Source organism: Puma concolor, chromosome A1, assembly GCF_028749965.1.
Source record: "Puma concolor isolate L17-30 chromosome A1, mPumCon1.1.hap2, whole genome shotgun sequence".
Taxonomy (NCBI): Eukaryota; Metazoa; Chordata; class Mammalia; order Carnivora; family Felidae; genus Puma; species Puma concolor.
The window spans coordinates 174,316,397-174,334,180 of NC_141667.1; the positions used below are offsets into that span (position 1 = coordinate 174,316,397).

The window sequence follows — 17,784 nt, forward strand, 5'->3', positions numbered from 1 at the left end:
AACACTAGCCCCTAGAATATGCCAAATCAAAATCTCACTTTAGGGCGCCTGGGTGGCTTAGTCGGTTAAGTGTCCAACTTCGGCTCAGGTCATGATCTTGTGGTTTTTGAGTTCAAGCCCCACTCGGAGCCTGGAGTCTGCTTCAGATTCTGTGTCGCCCTCTCTTTCTGCCCCTCTCCCGCTTACAGTCTGTCTCTTTTTGTCTCTCAAAAATAAACATTAAAAAAAATATATCAAAATCTCACTTTAAAAATTCTAAGACCTATGAAATTAGTTTATTTTGTGTAGGTAGCCAATTTTTAACTTATTGATCTTTCAAACTTTTATTTCTCTGTCCTCTACTAGAAATGTTGATAAAAGGATGGGGCACCTGATAAAAGGATGATGCTCAGTCGGTTAAGCAACCGATTCTTGATTTTGGCTCGGGTCACGATCTCACAGTCATGAGATCAAGCACCACATTGGGCTCTATTGACACAGAGCCTGTCGTGGGGCCCGAACCCCAAAACATGAGATCACGACCTGAGACAAAAATCAAGTGGGACACTTAACCGACTGAGCACCCAGGTGTTATATTTTTAAGTCACTTCAGAAAAGGCTAATAAAAATATCTATAAAGATAAGCTACACCTTAAACACGACATACAATTAAAAATCAATCTTAACAGCTAATACAATACAGTAATCAATTTCCTCTTTTCTAATCAGTTCTGAGCATCTATATACACTCTCTTAATTTCCACATTAAGTCTATGAGAAAGTTCTATTCTTAGCCTGATTTCAGGATGAGAATACGGAAACAGCAGGCAGAAGTTGAGAAGAGAGTGCCGACAGCACATGAGGGGGGGATGAGGAAAACCCCTCCAAGTCCATATTTACTGAACTGAGTTTAACGGGGATGAGGAAAACCCCTCCAAGTCCATATTTACTGAACTGAGTTTAACGGGGATGAGGAAAACCCCTCCGAGTCTATATTTACTGAACTGAGTTTAACCAAAACCTGAAAGAAAATCAGAAATCCCAATGGAACCAAACTGAGTTAGGTGACTGAGCATACAGCACAGAAGAAAAGTCACACAAAGGACAGACGCAAGTTACTGGGCATATATGAATTAGCCTTGCTTGACCTTTTGAGGAATGATGAAAATGATTTTTAAGATTCTGACAAAGACATCCCTAATAATTGTCAGGAAAATAAAGACAGCAATGTGGAAAAGATAATCCAGAAAAGGCAGCAATGTCTTTAATAACATAAACCAGTTTTGTTGTAGATTTAGGATACCAAAGCCTGAAATAAAAATCTATCATTTAATGAAAATTATTAGTTCATTTAAATATCATTAACATGTTTCTTTTTTTTATTTTTTTTTAAATTTTTATTTATTTTTGAGAGAGAGAGAGAGAAAGAGGGAGGGAGGGAGGGAGAGACAGCATGAGCAGGGGAGGGGCAGAGAGAGAGGGAGACACAGAATGTGAAGCAGCCCCAGGCTCCGACGCAGGGCTTGAACTCACAGTGAGATGATGACCTGAGCCGAAGCTGGAGGCTTAAGAATTTAAAAATCAGAACACATTTTTCCAACATAAGCAGGTCAGTAAAAATTACACTGGTGTCTCAAACATTTAACAAAAGTTAAAATAGTTTTTGAAAACATGCAAAAAATATATATAGCATACTGTCACCAAAAATCATGAAACGGAGTATTATAAATCATGGGTCTTAGAGCAAGCATTCCTGGTCTGACTCATAGTCTAATCAGACAGTACCTAGTTTAGTTTAGGTTGCATTGCACACATTAATTGGCCTCTTTCCTCATTTGAAAAAAAAAAAAAAAAAAAAAGGTTGTACCAAGAGAACCTACTTTATAAGGCTGTTCCAAGAATAAAACAAAATAATAAAACAGAATAATATTTGCAATGCTCTACTTGGTACATGGGAGGGGCCCAACATGTGTTAGCTGCTATTTTCATTATATAAGCATTTATTATTTATAAATAAAAGACACCAAAGACAGAAGTAAAAAACCAATTCCCTAAAGAAACTTAAATCCACCAGAAAAAAGTAATGCACACCTGACCAGCTATTTTAGCAACTGTTTTTTAAAATCCTGTCACATTTGATCTGAAGACTGAAAGAGAAGCACCAGACTGGTTGTTAACTATACACGTACATACTGATGTGGCTTTCTACAGAGGTATGTGGGTATATTTTCATGGAAGACAAAATATTGCATATATCATTATTTCTAATTTGGTATCCCTGGGGTTTTCCCAAGGCAAAGAAATAAGCCTAGGGAAACTATAAAAAGCAATTGTCCATAGTTAAAAAAAACAACCACCAACAACAAACTGATCTGTAAACGCCAAAGCAACTGCCTGCAACCCAGACCGGTCACACCTGGGTGGTGTCTGTACCACTCCGAGGGCATTTTTTAAAAACCTTGCAGGGGCGTCTAGGTGGCTCAGTCGGTTAAGCGTCCGACTTCGGCTCAGGTCATGATCTCACGGTCCATGAGTTCGAGCCCTGCGTCGGGCTCTGTGCTGACTGCTCAGAGCCTGGAGCCTGTTTCAGATTCTGTGTCTCCCTCTCTCTGACCCTCCCCTGTTCATGCTCTGTCTCTCTCTGTCTCAAAAATAAATAAATGTTAAAAAATAAATAAATAAATTTAAATAAATAAATAAAAAACCCTGCATAATGTACAGTTTCTTTATAAAGCTTTATTAAGTGGAGCTTGTTAAGGAGTTAATTTAAAAGGGTAATTAAAAATGAAAACATGAGGGGCGCCTGGGTGGCTCAGTCAGTTAAGCATCTGACTCTTGATTTCAGCTCAGGTCATGATCTCCTGGTTTGTGAGATCGAGCCCCGCATCAGCAAAGAGCCTGCTTGAGATATTCTCTCTCCCTCCCTCTCTTTGCCTCCCCCCCTTGTTCTCTCTCTCTCTCACTCTCTCTCTCTCTCAAAATTGATGAATAAATATTTTTTAAACATGAAAAGATGATACTTCATTTAAATGTCATTGACAGTGGGGTGCCTGGATGGCGCAGTCGGTTAAGCGTCCGACTTCAGCCAGGTCACGATCTCGCAGTCCGTGGGTTCGAGCCCCGCGTCAGGCTCTGGGCTGACGGCTCAGAGCCTGGAGCCTGTTTCCGATTCTGTGTCTCCCTCTCTCTCTGCCCCTCCCCCGTTCATGCTCTGTCTCTCTCTGTCCCAAAAATAAATAAAAGTTGAAAAAAAAATTTTTTTTTAAATAAAAAATAAAAAATAAATGTCATTAACAGATTGCTAATCTTCAGGAGCATGTTCCCATGTCAGTGTTTGAAACCATGATGGAAACCGGCTCAGACACCAGCACCCGGCAAATGTCAATCTGGGTGGACAACAATTGAAGCAAGCTGTCAGTTTTTTGTTGTCTCACATCATCATCCTTTCCTCCCCACCTTACGCCTCTCTTCCACTTGTCCCCTACTTCACCCCAATTTAATGACGTACAGTGGATGAAGTCCAGAATTTCAAATGCTATGCCTTGAGCTTTTTAGACAAGACACTATGTGACACCAATGCAGTAATTAAATGCATCTTTTGCCAACGTAGCACATGAAATGTTTACTCTTGAAATGATGTCATCAAATAATATTTATCAGTGTGTCTCACTTTCACGAGCCATGTAAGGAATTTACATATCTTAATTTAGAAGAGTCACTCGCATACATTTCCTAGAAGCTAGAAACATACAGACCAAGAAGAGGACTTACTTCTGCTCAACATAGAGAGGATCAAAGAATTCCGTTGTGATTTTGTTTGCGTAGAGGGAACAACCGGTCATTGAGCACAACCCTGCAAAGTATCAGAAGGAAAGTACCACGGTTAGTGTCATTTCATTAACATCGTGAAGTACCTCGTTTGGGAGAAAGTTACTATTTACCTGACAGTATGAATACAATTCCAGCCAAACAAGCAATTTTAGCTTTGGCTTTATCTGAGCCTCCGACTTTGGTACACTTCATTCCAAACAGGGCAAATATGGAACCAAAAAAGCCCAGACTGACAGCGGCAATCATAAGTCCTCTACATGCCTGGATATAACCTGCAATTAGAGGTCATCTGTGTTAGCATAAAACACGTGGCTTTCCAGGGAGACATCCTCCTCATTTTGTACCATCCTTCTGAATGAGGGTTCCGTTCTCCAAAAAAAAAATACCCATAGTGGTTAAAACACATAGTAAGAGAAGCCAGAAGGGAAAGCAAGTTAATCTATATGGAGTGCCTGTTCTATGTCACCCACTTTTAGGATTGGCCTATGCATAATCCTCAGGATAGATTCCTTGAGTGTTATTATTCCCACGTTCACGGAGGAGGACACTGAGGCACCAAAGGCTATATATATAGGCTATGTCAGAGATGAATTAGTAAGAGGCTGAAACGGATTCCATCCACTTCTGACGATAAAATCCATGTGATGCTACCCCTCTCTGTAAGAAATACCATCCACCACCATCTCAACCCTCCTACTCCTTTGTACATTGGACCTTTTATTCATTTTTTACTAATGTTTATTTATTTTTGAGAGAGAGAGAGCGAGCAAGCAGGGGGAGGGGCAGAGAAGAGGGAGACGAAGAATCCAAAGTAAGCTCCAGGCTCTGAGCTGTCCACACAGAGCCCCAAACACAGGGCTGTAACTCATGAACCATGAGATCATGACCTGAGTCAAAGTCAGACGCTTAACTGACTGAGCCACCCAGGCGTCCCACATTCGACCTTTTAAATAGATGCTTTAATGGTTTTGACATTATAAAATTTATAATTGGGAAGCAAGGTGTTTCTGATATCAGTGAAAGCTTACAAATGAGACCAACTAGAATATCATCAGGAACCAATGATGAGTCTAAATCAAGAAGTATTTTAATGACATTATTACTTTCAGGGCACATGGAATAAAACTAGGTTTCAAAAAGCAGTGGTTTTTACTAAAAGAATATTTCATAATTATGAAATTCACTGGGTGCATATAAGTGGATGCTTTCTAAGCACCCTAAAACCTTGTTCTATTGGGTTGTCTGATCATCTTTTGGTACCACCCATTTTTTTTAATTAAAAAAAAATTTTTAATGTTTATTTATTTTTCAGAGAGAGAGAGAGAGAGAGAGAGAGCAGGGAAGGGGCAGAGAGAGGGAGACACAGAATCCAAAGCAGGCTCCAGGCTCTGAGCTGTCAGCACAGAGCCTGACGTGGGGCTCAAACTCACCAACCATGAGATCATGACCCAAGTCGAAGTCAGACACTTAACCGACTGAGCCACCCAAGTGCCCCACCACTGATTTTCTTAATCACCTATTCTTATTTGCACAGCCAGGGTGGGGTAAACTTCAACGTGGCTTTTGTCCAGACACTAACAAATTTTAAATCAATAGAATTTAAACCAATACACTTTTAGCACAGAAGGTCATTTTCCTTTCAGCCGGAAACAGTGCCATGTATCAATCTGGAGTAGCGATGGCAGATCCTAGGTATAAGCAGATGTTCGTGGAGCCAATGAACGGGCATGTACATCAAGTTCACGTGTGGGATTATTTTTTTAATTTGAAAAAAAACCTCATAAAGACAGCAAGTCACTCATTGTTAGTGTTCAGGTAAAACCCACAATAAATAATAATTCTAAGACTACAGTAATTGTAAATTCAAGAAATAATCCTGGCAGGTAGCCTCCAGCCCACATTCCTTTGGGAAAGAATGAAATTTTAAAGTGTTAATACTATTATTCCTAGGGTCCATTTTGAAGAGTACAAAGAAGATACTCTGTTTAATTGCAACAAAGTTCGGCCTCCACCAATGCAGACTGCAAAGACAACGAACTTCTATTTTATAGTGTGAACAGCCTCCAGGAATAATTCCACTGGAGGTGAGGCTGTCAAAAACAGCAAAACAAGTTTATTTTTAGCACAACAAGATAATGGAGGCTAATTTCAGTAGCAATAATCGTACTGTAGGGCTATCTGGGTCTCTGCTGACCCGGGTTTTTTAAAAATTTCAACTCTCAGTCCCCTCGCCAGAAGCCAGGGAGCAGACAGAAGCACAGAGGGGAAGGCTGCTGGTTCCCTATAAGATTAAAGACCATCTACCAAGACAACCACTACTGGGACAGTGTGGTTTCATTTCTTCCTGAGACTTATAGTAATCTATGGTTTTGAGGTATGTTAGCGGATTCTCACTGCAATCCCTACACAAAACAGCATGTGTGTAGACATAGCCTCTGTGATACATGTTTTAAAAAATTAGCCTAGACAAGTTTATCATTTACTCGAGTCATCGTATAGTCTTTATGAACAGGAAATGCAGGAGCCTGGCAAATGGTTAAGGCCTATACTCTGATCATTTAGAACTCAAATGTGTTTTCCCAGATGAAAACAGTGGTATGAACCTCAGGCCGGTGCATGCAGTCCTTAATATGACTTAATATGAAAATAACAGTAGTCTTTAAACTTTATTCAACCATGACTCATAGTATTTTTTTCTGAGGTTCTCACTCTGTTCTCCTGTCTCAGCCCCCGTGCCTGCAGCAGGACTGGTCTCTTGGCATGAATATGAGAGGAGAAATACCGTTTCTGATGTGGTCGGGTCCTTCCCCGCGTGCCAACCAGAACCCTGACTTGGAGGGAAAGGCACCTCTCTCCAGCCTGGAATGGTAGCAGTAACTTGCTAACTACGCTAACATGGCTAACTATGCTAACTTACTGCATGCACAATCATTGCTTAGATTTTCTGAAACAGGGAACAAAGAGCAGACACTGGGGTTCCTGGGGATAAACCGCACCCCCTCCACTGCCAGCTCTAAACGGAATCCAGTTGCTGGTAAGCATGGTTGTGTAAATTAGGGGCCACCAGTCCTTAAAACATCCACAGACTCAGGCTTTAGGTGACTTCCAACAAACTCAGAGTTTATCTTTTGCAAGGCAGACCTCTACAACCTTGCTTTTAACAGTTCCGGAGGGCAAAACTTCTAAGTAACACCAGCAAGTGGAGTGGTAGTAAAAACCTAGTCAAGGAGGCCATTATTTTTGACAGGTTGAATTTACTGACACCTTTAATAGCTAATTAACACATTAAAGTGCTGAGGCATGAACATATTTACTCAGAAGTTCTCTGAAGTATAATTTATAGTTAACTCTCTTGGAAGAAACGGCAAACATTTCCACGAACAAAAATAGATGGCATATACTAAAAACAACCTGGCTGAAAATGATTCTCAGCTGAAGTTCAAGTGGTGCTTTGAAAGGAATATGAGCTGGCGATAAACAGAAATCACTAGCTCGTTCAACCGTGAAAGTTCCAATTAGTAAAATACAGTGACTTTACAATAACGAATTCTGTTGGAGGAAACCTTCAAGGCGTCCCTTAAAAGTTAAGCGTTTTCCAAATGATGTGTACCTCATTTTCCATTTCAAACTAGCAAATATGAAAATATCCACTTGGTGGAGACAATTCCCTAGTAGCACATGTGCCCGTTGCTGGATAGAAGGGAGAGAAAAGAATGGCCTTTTCCTACGCTAGTAGCTTTGTGTACTTTTTGCAAATCCTCTGAAAGAAGGGTGGGATCGGAGGAAGGCACAAACTATGAATCTCAGCTCTGGTTCTTCTATTTATCTGCTGTGTGTCCTTGATTACATTACCTTATCTCTCTGAGGCTCAGTTTTCTCATCTGTAAAACAGGGATAAGAGCACTTACTTCACAGGATGAATAATATGAACAGAGTGCCTGGTGATTTGTAAGAATCTCATCAAAGCTTCCCTTCCATCATACTAAGATTAATTCTAAGCAGAACCTGGAGTTGGGATCTTGACATAAAATCAAATCTACACATTTAGCTTTTCTCGGCTTCATTTTCCTTGTAGGGAAAACTGGGGTTGCAATGATGCCCCCCTGAGGATGAGGAATCAGAGCTTTGACTTCGTAAAGAAAATTCAGAATAATGTATCCATCATCTGCGCCCAAGAGGCTCCTTCTCCCACCTCAAGCTAGATGAGAGAGAGCCGTGGGCCTTCTCCCTCCTTTCTGCACTTTCTTTTGAATTTAGAGCTTCTTCCTGGCTTAAGGGGAGGACTGGCTTGCTCAGGCCTGTGGTCACCACAGCCTACAGTAATGAAGCCTTCTCCTGCCACTTCAGAGCAGCATCAGGAAGTCCAATATGCAGTGTGATGTCAGTGGGACCTGCCTCAGAACCAGCACCCAGCAGATGTGGCTGCTCCAGGGACGCAGCAGACAGCTTAGAAGCCGAGAGGCCTGCTCTGGGAAGGTCACCTTGTAGGAGGAGGAATCAACTCTCTAGGTGAAAACGTAGCAGTGTGATTAAATCCCTCAATATGTTATTCTGGGAGACACAGAAGAGTAAGATTTATCACTTTCGGATAGGCAATGCCTTCTTAAGCCACAGAAAGCAGAGGCGGCAAGAAGAAACTGATAAATCTGATCACAGTACACATTTCAAAGTTTTGTGTAAGAAAAGACATCGTAAGTTTAAAAGACAAGCAATGGGCCAAGACTGCAACATAAATAAAAAATCAAGGAGGATTGACACCCAGAATTTTAAAAAACAAATCATTTACATCAAGAGGAAAAAACAGACTGGGCATAAGATATGAACAGGCAATGCATGAAAGAGAAAAAAAGGTCAATAAATACAGGATAAGATGGTAAAAATCATTGGTAAAAACCAGGGAAATACCAATAAAAATGATAGCATGATAATATGTCACCCACAATACTGGATGAAAAACTCTGTGGTGAGAATGTGGACAAACAGGCATTCTCGCTCGTTGGTGGTGGAATGTAATTTGGAGGTATAAACTGAACATTAAAATGAATAATCTGACAGGTACCATTTCTCAGTATCTACTTCACAGAAATATACATGTGCACAGAGAGATGAATATGAAGATTTTCAGTATAGCACTGACAACAGCGAAAAGCTGGAAAGGGTCCATTGCCCAACAGTGAGAAAGCGGCTAAATACAGCAGCCTGTCCAGATGTATGAATACCATGCACTTGTTAGAGTTACTTCTCTATGTACTGACTTGGACAAATACGTTAATTAATTTTAGAACATTGTACACCAAGGGGGAGTATGAAGACATTTGTGTTTTGTTTTTTTTTTTTTTTTAAGTCATTTTCTAGACACAGGAGCACCCACGAAAGGCCATTTTGCAACCAGGGTTGTGTATAAATGTCACTCCTTTCTCTTCTCCCTCCTCAACTCCCTCCACAGCCTCATAACCGAGGGCTCTGCCCTACTTCCTCCTCACAACCCCACCCGCCCCCAAGTCCCCATGCCAACTCCACTCCCACATCAGAGACACAATGTGAAAACTTCTCTATTCTGCACCCAACGCTCTTCATGGAGCATTTACTTCTCATTCCCCTCTCTCCTCCCCCAACTGTCCTACAGAAGGAAGTGGGCATATCTGGTGAGCTAGCTCAGGTAACAATATAGTACGGTTACCATACAGTACAGCAGTTACAGTAAGAGTGCACTTTGGACAGTAACCATCAATCCCAAACTCTCAACGTAAACCACAGAAACAAGAGCCTGCCTGTTCAAAGCATCTACCTGAATGTGTGCTCTACAGAGCACAGGAAACTCAACAGTAATTCTAGGGGATCAACAGTGACCCAGATACTTATTTTACACAAGAGGACGAAGACCTGAGTGTCATCCATTCAAAATCAGGCACATATTCCCGGGATATGGGGGTTCCATCAAATACCACCACGCTGAGCAACAATAGTTTGCTTTTCGTGGCAAGCACCATCTTAGGGGAATTAATTCTTGTCTTTTATTGAATCAGCTATGCAAATAAAAACCTGCAGTGAAGTAATTTTTTTTCAAGTAAAAAAAAAAAAAAAGAAACACCTCAAATCTAGAGATAATGCAAATGACTATCCTTAACTTTCTGCTGGGCTCTATCTAGTCCTGTGCTATAAAATCCTGGAAGAAACCAGCCTAGAACTTGAGCAATCATTGTACCTGGGTTGACATCTACCGTTCTCTTGAAACTAAAACAGAGCCAGTTTTCTAGAACATCCGCTTGTTGCTCTAATTCAATACAGTATAGAGCCCAACTAGCAAGAACAATGTAGAAAACAACCTACAAAAGAACAGCAGGTGAGTGACCTGGAGAGCTGACGCGGGACGCATGGACACAGAACTTGGCAGTCTCTGGCACAAGACTCCTGCTAGCCAGGATTCTCTACCCACTGCGGCACAGACAAGGGCTATTTATTTTCCTAAAACTTGGAGGAAGCATTAAAGCCCAGGCAGACACGTTTGTTGAAGCGTGGGGTTGTTTTTTCTTGGGGGAGGGGGCTTGGAGTGACACTCCCTGCAACATGTTACTTTTTCTCTTGCCTACTTTTAAAAGAACTAACAAAACGGTTAATGGGAGCTCAGGACAAGCGGAATTAGCTTTGACAAGTCGATACCATTTTAATCAGGATCCAGCTCTTTCGGGGAGTGCTGGGTGAAGGAGCCAAGCGTCACTCCGTGTCCTAACAGTCCCCGAGAGATGGGGGTCCCACAACCGTGTCCTCGACTCTCAGGACTGCAAAGGTGCTTCCCTCAACCCCCCAACGCCTGAGTCGCCCACCCCACCCCAGTCCCAGGGCGCCGGGCTCGGACAGGCGCCCCGCGGGACACCCGTCCCAGTACGGCACCGACGGGCACTGGGGCTCTCCGCGGCTCCCTCAGGCTCTGGGGGGGGGGGGGGGGGAGGCGAGACTCGGCCACGGAGGGGTCTGGCCGGGGGTGCCGCCCGGGGTCGCGAGGCCAAGAGGGCGCCAGGCTGCCTGGCCGGACAGGAGCGAGGGCAGGGGATGGGGGCCCGAGGGGATGCAGACCGTCCAGCGCCAGCATAGAGGGGAAGTCCTTGCAGTTGGAGACGCCCGTGGAGTCGGTCACGCACGTCTTCCACAGGTTGGCCCAATAGGTGGCGGTGGTGATGACCGTGCCGTCGATGGTGGACACCTTCCAGTAGTCGGTGGGCAGCGTGGAGGACACCAGCACCCAGCCCGAGATGGAAACCATAAAGGCGATGATCTCCGAGGCCGTGCTCGCCATGCTGCCCGCTGCAGCCGCGCTAGCGCTAGCGCTTGCGCTCCCACTGGGCGCCGCGACCCCCGCGCGTTCGGCCCCGCGGCCCCGCCCCCCGGCCCGCCCGGCCCCGCCCCCCGGCCCGCCCGGCCCCGCCCCGCCCGCGGGCCGGCGCTAGGGGGCGCGCACGGGCCCCAGGACGGGACGCGCCCTCGGGGGCGGAGAGGGCTCGCGGGGCGTCCTTGTTGTCGCCGCTCGGGTTCTCTAGGGCCAGCTGACCTGGCGCCCGCGGTCGGGAAAAACTTGGCCTGCGCTCCCCTCGCCCCCCGCTCCCGCGTCTCGGGGCCGGGAACTCGGAGAGCGGCTATCCCGTTAGACAGACTGGCAGCCGGATGTGGACGACCTGTAGCGTCCCACCCCCACCCCTTCCCCTCCCCCCCCTCCCGCTCCCCAGCCCTTCCTGTGGCAAATAGCTTGGCTTCTAGAGTACCTTGTAAAAGCAGAGCAGAAAAAGCCTTTTGTAAGCCCTGAAAGGACACGGCCTGGTCATGCCACAGCCCTCGCCTTGCTGAACTCTAAAGGTTTTCATGCTACACTCGTTTGCGTGACGCTGTTCAGCCTGTCACGGAGGGGTGACTGCAGTTCCGGGCTTGAAATCGGCCTTGCCCTAAAATCCTGCAATTCTTTTTGGCTCCGTGATATGCGGAAAGTCATTGTACACAGGTCTGTGGCACAGGCCTAAATTCAAGACAGCAGCGTGTGGGGGAAGCAGGCTCCATGGGAGCCGTCGTTGCGATTTCGATCTTGAATGTTCCAGCCACATAGCTGGCCTGCATGTGCTAACGCACTACACATAGGACATGTATTTAAGACACTTTCCAGGTAAGTCCTTTCCAGCTCCCAGTTCTGGGAGTCTGTTGTATTGATAGATGGTTCTGTCATAGTGGAAACCGCTCTGTGTTGTTTTGGGTTTTTTTAAGGACTTCCACCTTTTGCACGTAATTGAGGAATAAACTCATTCATTCCTTCATTGCTGTCTCAAGAGTTAAACATAAAGATCAGCGTGTATTTTCAGTTTCTGAGGCCATAAACCTGCGCATAAATCGGGGAACAAAGACACTGGCTTTACTAGAGGGCTATTATTTGTCCATTTAAAGTTTGTCCATTTTTTTCAAATTTGTCCATTTAAAGTTCTTGCAGTGACTCTCAGGAGTCACATCTGGCCAAAGTAAAGTCTAAAACCTATGAATCAGTCCTCTATAGTAAAGCTAGTTGTTAACCCTGTTTCACACTTTCATTTATTGTGAAGAATTTCTCAATTCTTCTCTGTCACTTTTTTTAATATATGCATATTTTTTCTTTTTAAAACTTTTAATTCCAGTATAATTAACATATGGGGTTACATATGTTAATATGTTAATGTGTTCTGTATCTCAGGTGCACAATATAGTGATTCAACTATTCTATACATTCCTCAGTGCTTATCACGATAAGCGTACCCTTGTCACTTTTGGCTTTAACCAAACAGAATGAAACTAGAAGTGATTAGATGTCTGTGGAGAAAAGAGGAGGTTGGACTATAGAATCATCAAAACTTATATTTGGAAGAACCATTGGAGACCATTAGGGCACCGCTCCACACTCAGCCCAATTATTCTGTTCCTTTTAGTTGTTGTTTTGAAGTTTAGTCATTTTTGAGAGGGAGAAAAAGTGTGAGTGGGGGAGGGGCAGAGAGCGTTGGAGACACAGAACCCCAAGCAGGCTCCAGGCTCCAAGCTGTCAGCACAGAGCCCGATGCGGGGCTCGAACTCACCAACTGTGAGATTGTGACCTGAGCCGAAGTTGGACGCTTAACTGACTGAGCCCCCCGGGTTCCCCCCAGTTATTCTACTTCTTGAGATGATATTTAGTTCATGCTCCAACCTTCAGGTCATGGGGTCCAGTGCATATGTTCTGGTTGTGTTTTGTATAGTATTGACAACCTTGTAGAAAGTCTTTCTTCACAATGAATTCCAATCTGTCTCTTTTTCTCCCACCTACCTGCCATAGTCAACACAGGGTGAGTCCTATCCTTGAGCCATGCAGCAGCTTCAGGAGGTGTGTGTGTGTGTGCGTGGTCATCTTGTGGCTTGTGTGAATGAGAATGCGGGTGAAGGTGGTTTGCACGTGGGTAGGATGTAGACATGGTTCCACTTCTCTACTGATCTTGGTCCCAACTTGTCCTGGCGTATCAAGCTAAAAAACAGTTTGGGAAGCACCTAGCTAGCCTCATCCTTCTCATTTTTTCTCCCATTCAAATCGATCACCCTTGACTGTTGACTACAAACTGTCCTCTATTCTTCTACGTGATTTGCCTTTTTAAAGTGCTTTTATTATCTGGTTTCTTGTCCTCCAGCATATTTCCACCATTATTTCTATGTCATATCCCTTTCTGAACGATCTGCCTATTTCTCACTCAGTTTACTCTTCAGAAAACACAAAAAGTCATGAACCAGGAGTTTCCAAAAATTCAAAATTGCACAAATTTTGGTTTTGTACTTTGTTTCTGGCCTTGTCTCAGAGTCTCTTTGTGTCTTCCTCATGGTAGGTACTCACTAAAATTACTGATTCCTTCTCCTTTTTTTTTTTTTTTTAAGGCAAAACCTGAGCCACTTTGACACACAAAAAAGTATGGTATTGTGACTCTGAAGACTCAAGCAGTTCCTAATTTATCAACAGGTTGGTTATAAATTTCGTTGTTTAGAACCCAAAGCTCCTTGTTTGTTTTAAAGAAAGAACTATGAAGAATGGCTTGGTGTTTTAGACCAGACCTCAAAAGTTTATTTAACAGATTATGTAGCTTTACTTATTGTCCTTAAAAGATCTATAAACCCAGACCACCACTGCAACATCATTTCCAGAGAAAATAAATTCAGAATTCCAACTTGGAATTCCAAGAAAGGCTTTCTCTCTCTCTGTTGCACCACCAGACCATTTAAGCCAGACTCTCTGGAGGTAGCTCTGGTAGTGATTTTTACAAAGCTTCCAATGCATAGCCAGGCTGGGAACCACGGCTCTGACTGGTCAAGATGCATATATATGCATATAAACTGTTAATTTAGTACAACAGATGGTGTGCATTACCGAGAGAATATTAATCTCTTGGTTGAAAACTTTGAAAAAAGAAATATTCTTTTACTGTAGAGACTGTAGCACACAATTGTAACTTCAAAGGAGTTGAAAATACTGTAAGCAATCTATAAATTAAGATCTGGATGGCAGCACTATTAGCTCCTTTGCAAGCTGAAACAGACTGGGGTCGTCACGCCTGTGGACTTGATTAATTTCCTCTACTTTTATCCTTTGTCAGTTCTGTGAGGTTGGACAGCCCTAAACTCTTTTCTTTTTCTTCCCTGGCACATACTGCATAATTGCTATAGAGAGTTATATTTTAGAGCCCACAAGCGCTGACCAAAAGATGAAAATGTTAACTTCTCTTTAATACCTAAAGAATATTATGTAATGAATCAAGCATTTATTTTAAAATGTCTTATATCTTAGGGGCGCCTGGGTGGCGCAGTCGGTTAAGCGTCCGACTTCAGCCAGGTCACGATCTTGCGGTTCGTGAGTTCGAGCCCCGCGTCAGGCTCTGGGCTGATGGCTCGGAGCCTGGAGCCTGTTTCCGATTCTGTGTCTCCCTCTCTCTCTGCCCCTCCCCCGTTCATGCTCTGTCTCTCTCTGTCCCAAAAATAAATAAAAAATGTTGAAAAAAAAATTAAAAAAAAAAATAAATAAATAAAATGTCTTATATCTTAAGCATTTCAAAACCGGTTTATTCCGAAGAAACCTAAGTGTAGCACACACAACATAACCCAGCATAAGAATGTCCAGAAAATGAAAACAGACTGAATAGGGATTTTTTTGAAGTAATACGTAAGTGGCCTGTTTCACTTTAAGATTATAGAATCCCAAATAACCTTTGCAGTTAATCTGCAAACCCATTTACAGAGTACCTTTCCACTGATAATCACTTCCTTATTTTCTTTAGGATTCAGTGAACTGAAAATTTTATTTAATTATTTGTAACAATCTATCCTTAATTTGAATATAAAGTGACTACATCCCTCTAAATTATTCAGATTAACATCTTAATTAACAATAATTTGGTCTTTACAAAAAAACCTAGATTCTTTCCAATATGAAAACTAATAATTTATCCATAAATTAATAAATTTGACATGAAGACATTTAATGTCCTGAAATATATTCTGAGCCTTTCCACTTTTGAGACCTAAACCACTGAGATTAACACTGGAAGTTATTTCTTTGGCATTATTATGGTTATTAAGGGAAAATAGAGGATCCCCCACCCCAGGGTTGTTCAATAGGAGTGAAACCAGTTTAGCCGACTAAACAGGAGATTTGCAGAAATTCTTTACTTGAGATTCAACTCACCTGCCAAACAACACAGGTGTGCCTTTTAACAACTCAAGGATTTTCTAGGCATCAAATTTGGTTTCAGTATACATTAGCTCCTTCCTAGATTCCAGTGAGGCGGGTGCTGCTAATCAGGTGGGAAGAAACTGAAGTCCTGATAAATATGGTATTAACTAAAAAAACAACTGCCCAGGAGCCAAATATTGTTACACCGTGTTAGAGAAGACATTAATGCCGATACTAAGATAGTAAAATAGCATGTCTGTGTTCTATTTCCTTCCGTTTTCCCTAAGACTCTCTGTTTATCTTAATGCTCTACACTAATTCTATGATACTTGTAATCTCCTTAGCATGAAAGCTACAGAGTGATAAGAATACTATGGGGATGAACACTCATGCTTATCACTACATCACTAATTGTGTGTGTGTGTGTGTGTGTGTGTGTGTGTGTGTGTGTGTGATTTTTATGCAAATTATAAGGGTGTTTTCTTTTGGCATTTGGTATCCTCTGAGGCTGCACTGTATCAGAATGTTTCAGTGGGCCTATTACAAGTGGGTGGCATGTATCTTATGAATTTGTTTTTCCTGCATTCATTTAAAATGCACTCATTCCCAATTCTTTTTATTTTTTTAATGTTTCTTTATTTTTGAGAGGGGTGGGGGACAGAGAGGGAGACACAGAATCTGAAGCAGGCTCCAGGCTCTGAGCTGTCAGCACAGAGCCCCATATGGGGCTTGAACCCACAAACCGTGATATCATGACCTGAGCTGAAGTTGGACGCTTAACCAACTGAGCCACCCAAATGCCCCAATGCGTTCCCAATTCTAAGGTATCTTAGGGCCATCTAGGTTCCACTTGAGACCCCAGAGGGGTAAGGTTTGGCCCCCAGCAGCTCATGGCTGTCTTGGTGAATACTTCAGCCTGGAACTACTCTCACTCTGGGATGCTGGAACCTTCCAGTGCTTGCAGATGGATTGGTTGTATTTTGCTGGTCAATAACCATCTTATGAGTACTATTAAAAACTACCCACTGAAACTAGGCAGCAAGTAAATCAGTATGTTTTGGTTAAGTTGGGGTTTTTTGTCTGAGGTGGAGCTTCCTCGTTTGTAACATGAAGTAGTTATTCTAGATGGCATCTAAAACCACTTTCAACTCAAAGTCTCGGAGTCGGATTCCTCATGAACTTGACCAGTGACACACCAAATCGGCAAGGAGAGAAGAGAGGCAAGAGTTTTCCTTTGCTGTCCTCCTTGCTTTCTTTTATTTTTAAGGTTTTTTTTGTTTGTTTGTTTGTTTGTTTGTTTGTTTGTTTGTTTTTTGAGAGACAGACAGAGGGAACACAAGTGAGGGAGGGGCAGAGAGAAGGACAGAATCCCAAGCATGCTTTGCACCATCAGCACAGAGCCCTATGTGTGGCCCGAACCCAGGAATTCTGAGATCATGACCTGAAGCCAAGATCAAGAGTTGAACACTTAACCCACGGAGCCACTCAGGCGTACCCCCCTCCCCCCGCTTTCTTTTCTACCCCCATTTTCTGCCATTGCTCTCCCTCCTTCGCTATATTGTAAGGGCTGTTATATGTATGGGCATGGGGGTGGGAGGATGCATGAAGATAATGTTTCTAAAATCTCTGTGTAATTTTATTTTCAACTCTTATTTTTGTTTATTAGAAACGTGATAAAGCAGAGTAGTTCAATTTGCTTATGAAGCAGGGTGATGTAGGAGACAGAGGGCAGACGAGGAAATAGGCAAGAGAAACAAAGTGCTCAGTAGAGTGCCCACAAAGAAGAGAGAAACCAGGAGCAAGAGCAGGATTAGTCCGAGGGAAAGAATTGGGATGGGGGAATGTCCAAAGAGAAGTGCGGCAAAAGTGAGAAATATAACTAGAGAGCAGTTGAAGGTAAGAGGGGGTGGACAGCTACATGACAGAGTAAGGGAAACAGACTTGGGGGGGGACGCTGAGCGACCATTAAACATCGGCCAAGAAGAGCAAGATAGAGGTGAAAAAGGAGATGGCAGGGTATGAGGGAGAGTGGAGAATTGTGTCCACAGCCCTCACCTTCCCGCACGAGTGTAAGGGCAGGAAGCAGAACATTCCAGTGACTGCTACACACAAAGAGACTTTCCCCTCTCCCTGGTTCTCAGAATAGAGCTGGGTGAGAATTTATTCCAAAGTACTCAGGAGCACCATGTCTGCCATTTGGCTCACGTCATTGGAAACATTACTGGAAGTTTACAATGAATTCGTTAAGAGTCCAAGATGCAAATTCTGACAGAAACACACCCATA

At 43.0% G+C, this 17,784-nt stretch overlaps 1 protein-coding gene across 4 annotated transcripts in view; it reads right to left on the bottom strand.

The window, feature by feature from the left end:
* CLDN10 (claudin 10) overlaps window positions 1–17,784 on the bottom strand; it is a 113,647-nt gene that overhangs the window by 11,980 nt on the left and 83,883 nt on the right. For 2 of the 4 annotated variants that reach the window (XM_025924766.2, XM_025924765.2), the window contains exons 2-3: window positions 3,921–4,082; window positions 3,751–3,832 (exon numbers count right to left, since the gene is read on the bottom strand). In XM_025924766.2, the coding sequence (XP_025780551.1) occupies window positions 3,751–3,832; window positions 3,921–4,082 (244 nt within the window). Of the gene's footprint in view, window positions 1–3,750; window positions 3,833–3,920; window positions 4,083–10,884; window positions 11,170–17,784 lie in introns of those variants that run through there. The other 2 variants (XM_086709414.1, XM_086709398.1) reach the window with 2 other exon arrangements.